Source organism: the organism of the source record quoted next, unplaced genomic scaffold (assembly GCF_019419815.1).
Source record: "Pyrus x bretschneideri cultivar Hongxiangsu unplaced genomic scaffold, Pyrus_bretschneideri_v1 Contig14, whole genome shotgun sequence".
Lineage (NCBI taxonomy): Eukaryota > Viridiplantae > Streptophyta > Magnoliopsida > Rosales > Rosaceae > Pyrus > Pyrus x bretschneideri.
In genome coordinates this window covers 6,846,468-6,855,492 of record NW_025999435.1, presented here as the reverse complement: position 1 = coordinate 6,855,492, position 9,025 = coordinate 6,846,468, and the positions used below count along the sequence as shown (strand labels likewise).

At 39.4% G+C, this 9,025-nt stretch overlaps 1 protein-coding gene across 1 annotated transcript; it reads right to left on the bottom strand.

Moving 5' to 3' along the window:
- Positions 1 to 5,208: 5,208 nt before the first annotated feature.
- Positions 5,209 to 8,816, bottom strand: LOC103962358 (probable sugar phosphate/phosphate translocator At1g12500). Its single transcript, XM_009375056.3, is given in 4 exon segments — positions 5,209 to 5,503; positions 5,645 to 5,766; positions 7,247 to 8,249; positions 8,252 to 8,816. Coding segments are annotated over 2 exon segments (1,080 nt in total). The 5' UTR covers positions 8,409 to 8,816; the 3' UTR covers positions 5,209 to 5,503; positions 5,645 to 5,766; positions 7,247 to 7,326.
- Between the last annotated feature and the right edge of the window lie 209 nt (positions 8,817 to 9,025).

The following is a 9,025-nucleotide window of genomic DNA, read 5'->3' as shown; positions in this document are numbered from 1 at the left end:
TCTCCCAATTACGTATGACCTATACATGCATATTTCGAAGGTTAGGTTCTCCTAATATATGCCTACTTGGACCCCCAATATAAAGTGTATATCAAACATGCAATCCTTCTGTGGTATTCATATCTAATCTAAACATGCATGACTCATTAAGTTTTGTGAACCTTTTTGAAAAACCGTACAACCCTTAAGACGTGATATTCATCCAAAGTGAACTTGCACATATTAATTACAAGAAGCCTCTGTCAATTTCAAGGACCGATCTCCGATCAAAATTGCATCATGTTATTTTTCTAAATATCATAATGGTCGCAAATCACTTGGACAAATAGGTAGTTTAAAATAGGGGTGGGCACAGGCCGCGCTGGGCCCAATTTTGAAAGGATCGGACCGGACCCTGATGCAAAGAAGACGGGCCGGGGATAGCACATTAAAACGGGCCGGTTCGGCCCGGGTCCACGGGTCCTTGGTTTTTTTTTTTTTTTTTTTTTTGGTTTTATATACATATATATATATAATAAAATTAAGTTAAAAAAAAAAACTAACAATTGCACAAATTCATTGAATCCCAACCCCTCAACTCGTCCGGATCAACCCACTCATGCCGTCACCGTCCTCTTCCTTGACCCTGAATCCCTCAAGCCCCTGGAGTCCCAATCTCAGGAATCCCGACCCCTTAACTCCTCTAGCCTGTGCCCAGCCCTAAATTAACCCATTCACACTCTACTTCTACCCAGTCTGCTCTCCTTGACTGCCTCCCTCCCACGCACAGACGCTGAGTTGAAAATTCAGTTGCAGAAAATCAAGGTTCAGCCACGGAGCAACAAAACCCGATCTCTTCGCTCACCCGGACCCGATCGTAGGGAGGTGAGAAACGGAGGAGGAACAGTCCACAGGTGCTGATGGTGCTTGCCAGAGTATGCGCCACGGTGGTAGAGGTTGCGGTGGTGAATGGGTGTCTATGCTCCGGGAAGGAGAATTGCAGAGATAGAGGTAGAAGAAACAAGGAGAGGAATGAGGGAGAAGTGAGAAGGGAGAAGGTTCGAGAGATTGGGGGTTTGGGGAAACACGCCGGGGGGGGGGGTGGTGTTTGTGTGTGAGATGAAAATATGAAAATCAACGGTGGATAGTGAGATTTGACAAACATGAAACCCTACGCAATTTTCTCAAGCTAGAAACAGGCCGGGCCGGGTGCTCACTCCTTCCTATTTTTGAACCCGCCCCGCCCCGCCAATTTTGGTTACCCACCCCGCCCCGCCCCGTTTTGTGTTTTGAAAATTTGTACCCGCCCCGTACCCACCCCGAACCGCTAATACCCGCCCCTACCTGCGGGCCCAGGACCCGTTTGCCCACCCCTAGTTTAAACATGTGATAACAATTCAAAACTTGCATGCATATTATCATAAGTAAATTGAAAAGAAACTACATATTCTTGCTAAGGGTTGTTTCCTCACCCTAGCAAAAAGGGAATTAGTTACGCATATTCATAACTAATATCAACATAAATTATATTGAAATAATAAAAGATCGAAAACACCTTGAATGTAAAATTTGAAAATCTCTACGGTTGGCCAATTTCCTGTCTCAAAATCACACGGACAAGAAGAAGTTAAAGTTGGGGCCGGCCAAGCTTTTTTGACCTACTAAATTAAATCGTCCTAGGCTCCTAATAAAAGGCCTTCCAATCGAACTAGGAACCAAATAAATAAAATAAAATAGGAAACATAACCCTAAATTAAATAGCGAAATTCGTCTAAAATCTGCACAGCCACGTTTTGGACCCATATCTGCTCCAAAACCGGCCCAAAATAGCTAGATTTAAAGTTTACAATATTCTGAACACTTTCCCAGAAGGCCACGAACCCATCAAAGGTCTTCTAGGGCTCCAAAAATCACAATTAAGCCTAGAAACGTCACTTTCCAACATTGCGCATTGGTTCTTTATTCCATCTTCAGAAAATAACCATTTGGTAGAAAAATCCCAAATTTTGTCACGAACACGCCAAGAGATACACAAACGTCCTCCAATTTGAATTACTCCAAATTTGTCCGTTTGATCATGTTTTGATCCAAAGGAAGGCAAATGTCGTATATTGAAAATATAAAACAAAGTATCAAATTTCTACCAAAATAATTACTAAAACATACTAAGAATAGGGTAAAATATATAATATGAAATTGACTCATCAAGTAAAATCATAGTTTGAAAGACATTCACAATTTCTTCCAAAACCTTTTCAAAATTATATACTATAATATAAAAGTACAGGTTGCGCTCATATATGACTTTCCTCTAAATACTTGCTTAGTTTATCAACCTAATCACTATTATTCCACTGCACTTTTAAATTGTGATCCACCACTCACCTTTTATTGTTTTCCTGAATTATCACGAGGGTCCAATTGCCACTTATTTTGTATTACCTAACCACCATACACCTCAGTAAATGTGTATCTCTCCAATGATTCTCACCACACGTCTTTCAAGATAATAATCAGTCATCTCACAATCCAAAGTTGTGTATAAATGACACCATCAATGATGCATCCACGTGTAGGAATAAGATCGGCCTCTTCGTTATTGCATTTTTTGTATTAAGTAGGAATGTGTCACATCCGAATTTGTTCTCTTCTTAATAACACTATCAAGTAAATCGCTTGATCTGATTTCATCGTCTCTTTCTAAATTGAGCCACAAATGCCTTCAATTTCTTCTTTTGAAATAAGTGATAAAATATTAGGACTATAGATAGACACAATTCGGCTGTAGCCTACAATAGGTAACCAAATAGGATGTAACCCCCAATGCACATTAACTAAGCAAAAACATTCCTAAGAACATTGGTAGGCAGTGATCACCCATCACGGATTAACCAAATATGATCACCCCTCAAGTACATATAGCCATACCTAACTTCTGTAGAGAATGACGGTTGCCCTTCGTGGATTAACCAAGCATAACCAACAAAATCGATGGTCTCTGGTACGTAAGGAAACTCATGATTGGTACACGCATCACCACGCATGGTGGCAACCGTGGTGGAGGTTTTAAGAAACCAAAATTTCCAACTTTAACAATAATGGCTCAAATTCACTAGGTAGCTAGACCTCGATTAGTGGTACAACTTTCATAACTAGCCCGACGACCAATTCTAGCCGGAAGCCAACCAAAATAATCGGCAAAAAATGGATATCTAGGTTTCTAAACACCCGACTTGAAAACCACTACTAATGTAGGAAGAAACCATACCAACTTAAAGATCCTAAGGAGTAGATGAAGACTCATATCTCATTTGACATAAATGGTTGCTAGAATTAATGAAAAAGGAGAAAATTGCTAGAAAATACTTGGGGCTTTGCAGCTTCAATTTGGAAATATAGAAATCTAACACCACTAGGAAGTTGGTCTCGTCGATAACTTTTTATAGACACCAACATCACCCCAAACAGACGTTAGGTGGAGGAGAAACGACCAAGACCAGGTCATTTACAGTGGGTCACCAAAAAGGGGTTTGAACAGAAGCTTTCCCATTTTGAAAACTTTATTGAATTGAAACTTTTTATGTTGAACATGATCAGAAGCGCTTTTAGTAATCTAAATGTGCTTCTACTTATTTAGAAAGCGCTCCCAAATAGGGTCAGATACTCACCCAGTGTTTTGTGATCTTTGATCTTGTGGAGGTTTTTAAGTATCCAAAAGAAGCCCACAATGTGAATGGCATTGGGTTTTAACAATGTGTAACTCCAATACACAGTGTGGCATTAACTAGTGGAAATGACGTGGTTACACTTTGAACCGCAGGGAGAAAATGGTACAATTGTGGTGTTAATCAGCATTGTGAATCAAGGAACCAGAAGCTTCTAATAACTGTTTCCATTGCCATTTCCTCCTAGCCCTACACCCACTGGGGATAGAGCAACTAGACTTGGTAATTTTTTACATGACTCATTAACACGATACGTAGATGACATGAAAATAATAAATTTCGGTCAACACGATAACTAATCGGATCGTTATTGGGTCACATAATAACAACCCGTTATTAATGGGTTCTTAAGAGATTTACACGATGGTGACTTGTGGATAACTTGTTTCAACATGATAAGAGAAAGGTTATTCTGATGATTTTAATTTTTTTAACTATAAAAAAACTTACTTTAAAATACAATAGATATAGTGGATATGCATATACTATTTATTATTATTATTGTACTATTATTCTATATAAATTTTTAAAATGTAAGTTTTATTTATTTATTTATTTTTATAGTATACTATAGGCAAACACATTAAAACAAAAATATCAAGTAAATTAAAAATACCAAACACATTAAAAAAAATCATAATAATTAATTTACAAGTGCAAATTTAGTAATTAATTTTTTATATGTTTTGAAGTAATATTTATGTGATAATGTGGTATGTATATACTAATTTAGTATTATGTTTTACATTTTTTTGGGTCAATTATGTTTTTTATTTTCATTATTTATTGATTTAAATATATTTTTCTTAACAGATAACGGATCAGATCATAATTGGGTATGACACGAAAACGACACTAACGCAAGAAACACGACATGAATAACATATCTAACAGCAACTAGAAGTTTTAACTTGCAACCGTGGCTGATGATGAATATCGGTGTTTTCGTGAGCACTTCGCGTGTTTAACATCGGATTAGTCTCGTAGTTTTTTTTAATAAAATTGGTTTTGACCAACTGGTTTTTTTTTTTTTTTCCCCGCTATTAGTAAGTGTGAATTTTGCAATCTCATTGTATGAATTTTTCTCCACATCATGTATAATTTCCATCTTACATTATGTTTTGACGAGGAAAATAAACTTAAAATTTGGACAAAAGTCAAAATTTATAAATTGACATACACCGATTTTTTTGTTTGGATTCATAAAACATAGAAATTTAGAATTTACATGTGAAAAAATAAAACTTAGAATTTGAGATCTCTGATTTCCAAGTTTAAATTTCATATAAATAGATATCATTTCACAATTTCTATGAATCAGAGTTTAAAAATAACAAATTCTGTGTTCAAATTCCATTGTTCTTTTAGGTTAACCAAACAAGAAAATTCACAGATTCTAAAAATACAATTCCATCATTTCAATTTCCGTTGTTTTAAAATTCCTTATTAATTTTAAATTTCCTCATCCAAACAGAATCAAGGCACTTTTCATTCGAAAATACAATTATAGCCTTAACCCCCAATTCTTTTCCTCAAGGGACTTTTCATCCAAAAATACAATTTCATTCGAAAATACAACTATACCTCAACCCTAAACCCTTTTCATTCAAAACCTTCATCTCTTCACATTTGACACGTAATATTAATCTGACCACCTCTAAATTCGTAAATATTCTAAGCTATCTCCAGTTGTATATCCCCTTGTATCTTTCCTTCATCGCGTCACATTTTGTCATGTTAGAGAGACAAGGGATTATAATCCGTTACAAGACAGATTCTCTCGTGAAAGCTGCAACATGCTGATAGAGCAACCAAAAAAATTAAAATCTCACTCCTCAACTAAAAGAATAAATTGAAGATATCAGCACCAAACAAGTAAGTTTCAACAGCCAGGTCCACCAACACCATGTGCAATTAGATTGCTTGTCTTAATTTCTTACCTCCTTTGATGCTGATAGGTTGCTTGCTTCTCAGAAAATGCCCCGAACATAAACCACATCCTCAGAAGAATGAAGCAACTAGTCCATTTGAAGCGAATAGAAAGTCGCCACTTGGTGGTTATCTACACAAGCGTATCCTCAACCAGATTGAGTTTTTAGGGGGATGAACATTCCATGAACCCAGAGGAGTTGATGTTGGATCAGGTTTAAGGTGTGGAGGCTATTAGGACAGACAGATGAGACAGCCTAGCAGGACATATCTACTTCCAACATCTCAAAGAGGAAAAATTCTAAGGCATATTTTTGAAATCCATGTTTGATCTAGATAGCATTGGAGCTCTGAAATGCTAATTTTGTCATGTCTTCACTACCTGAAAAATTCTACGGTTACATTTTTTACCAAATACTAATGGTTAAAAAGCTCGGAGTATCTGATACTCTGGAGCATCATAGAAAGTCTCGCCCATAGGAATTATTCACTTCTTAGCTAAAACTTGTGGGAGAGTGAAATATCTTTGATGTTCTCATCTGAAGAATGTTCCTGGAATTCCATGAATTCAACTACTTGTTGATTTCAGGAAATCCAATCACTTAACATCTCCCTTAGTTAGAGAAAGATGATCCCAAGTCAAAAAGTAAAAAATCCTTCACCTAACTAGCCAAGTCAAACAAGCAAACTAATTCTACACAAGAAACCAATCAGATGTTTTTCTGATCTAATAGTTTTCCAATCCCAATTGGTTCTAATAAGAAATAAATTTTAGAAGAATAAAGATAATAATATCAAACGCCTAAAGATAGGTTGACGGTGACTCTGATATCGTTAACAAAGCATTATTGTTGCAATAATTTAGCAAAATTAAGTCTTGATTGCACATAATTACTCACATCAGATAAGTTACAATCAGAAGTCAGAACCCTTAGAAAATATAGTTCCAACTAATTAGATGTTGATACGCTACAGTATTTGGAGGGGAGGGGATGTTTCGAACCCAGGATGCAGTAGTCGCAAGGCCGCGACCTTATAGTTCCACCTAATTATAATCCTCAACAATCAATAGACACGCCCTATTCTTATTTTTTCTAGTCCTACAACACAAGCACTTCATTTTTGTGCAGAATTACTCCACTTCAAACCGTTGCATCAACGAAACACCAAATTGAAAACAAACAAGCTAAGCAATGCGCAAAAAACACATAAAATTCTTGCAAAAGAGAATCAGCTAAAATTTCATATTGATAGAGGGGTAAAATAACCAAGAACGTGTTTTACAAATTGGATTCGGAGGAGAAATTTTCCCTCCATCAAAATACATGCATGGATTCAATTCAAAAGGCAGCATATCATATACAGTTACACGAAAGGGTCAAGTGAAAGAGAAACACTTACATATTCCTCCCCATCACCAACAATTTAAAGCACAGAAAAGCAGAAAAAAGAGCTCAAACCTTTTCCCCTCCCCCCTCCCCCCACCATCCTATACACTCCAATTCCACTTAACATTTGATCCAAATCCTCCTCCTTTTTCATTTCACAAATAAAAAACAATAATAAAAACAAAATCAATCAAGTAAGAAAGAAAAAAGATGAAAAAATCGTACCCGAATTTCTGTGGCAGTCAAAATGAATGGTTCTTTTTTGTTTTTGTGGTTTCGATTCAAATCTTTATTTTCTTTCTCTGTCAATGAGTTGTAACTTTGGACCTTTTCTTGGCCTCGCTGTAAAGCACCACCCCCATGATAGTCACCGCGAACCCAGTCATTCCCATAGCCGTGACCGGATTCCGGAATATCAACACCGATACAACCGCCGCCGCCGCCGCCTTGGCATTGCCGAGAACCTGTAGTGTGAGCGCGCTGGTGTGCTTGGTCACCAAGAAATTAGTCAAGTTAACCAAATACGCCACCGTGGCATTGCCGACCAACAAAAAAACAATGAAGGGGTCGGTTCTCGCTTTCCCCACCGTCTTGGCCGCCACGTTGCCCTCGATATAGAGAGTGAAGGGAAGGAGAATGCAGGCCGCCATTGGAGCCATGTAGAGAAGCAAGTTCATGGAGTGGAGCTTCTCAGAATCCGAGGTGAGTAAAATCCCCTGCATCACCGATTTTAATGCCCGGCCGGCTGTGGAACCCACGCAGACCAAAAAACCGAACAGATGAAACAACGGCTCGCTGTTGCTGGCCAACACGATCCCGAAAACGACGGGGAGGAGGGCGCCGTAGACCTCGGCAGACTCCTTTTTACACGTGATGACGAACGCGAAGATGGCGGTGAAAAAGGGGGTGGTGGCGCCGATGGCCTGGTTGAAGGAGACAGGAAGGTAGCGGAGGGAGGTATTCCCGCAGACGACGGAGAGGCAGAAGATGGCGGAGAGTGCGAAGATCTTGAAAAACTGGCGGCGGGAAAGGATGTACTGACGTGGCACGAGCTCGAGGAGGTGGATAGCGACATAGCTGTAGGTGGCGCAGGAGATCATGTGGAGCATTGTAAGGAAGATCGGGTAGCGGAAGCCGTAGAAGCTGAGGAGGTACTTGTTGAGGAGGAGGACGCCGATGTTCGACAGGTACCAGGATGCAACAATCGCCGCCGTCGATATTGTCGGGGGAGGAGGGATCCGACGGCGGAGGAGAATCCGTAGCTCGTCCCATTGCGGACGTCGCCAGGGGGAGTGGCCGGAATGTCGATCACCTGGTCGGGCGACGTCGTGTCCTGCAGCCGCGGGTTGCTCATACGACGCGTCGTCCATGTCTGTGCCTCCACCATCGGAGGCAAAATGGGAATAAAATAATTCAAACACCCCCAACAGCCGGAACACTCTCTCTCTCTCTCTCTTCTCTCTCTCTCTCTCTGCGATCCGAACAAGTGAGATGAGACCGAGGATAAGGATTGACGATTGACGGCTTAGGGGGTTTTGGTATTTTGGTCTGTGTGATCGACGGTGGAAATTTAGATTTGGGAGGAGGGAGGGCTGGTAGCCGTTGGATTAGGATTAGGGGTATTAAGATTAAGATTCCTTGGAAGCGAAGGGAGTTAACAGTGTCGGTGTTTATCGTTGGTTGTACTGTGATTTTCTGGTCGCGGGAGACTCCGCGGATCTGTCCGCGGCTTTAACATTTTACTTTATCTGCAAAAATTAACACAAAGTGCGTGGGAGCAGTCTGCTGCTTGAGAACTCCCCAGCCAATCACAATGAAATTATTGGTTTCGGAATGAATCTTAGGAATTTAATTAGCGGGTTTTAAAATCGTATAAAATAGGTAGATAGTCATAAATATACATACATGTTGGAATCCAAATCACGCATATTTGCAAACGGAGCAAAATTCAATCACAATCTCTTATGAATTTTGGCGAAAGGAGGATGGGGTTTATTGGGGTCT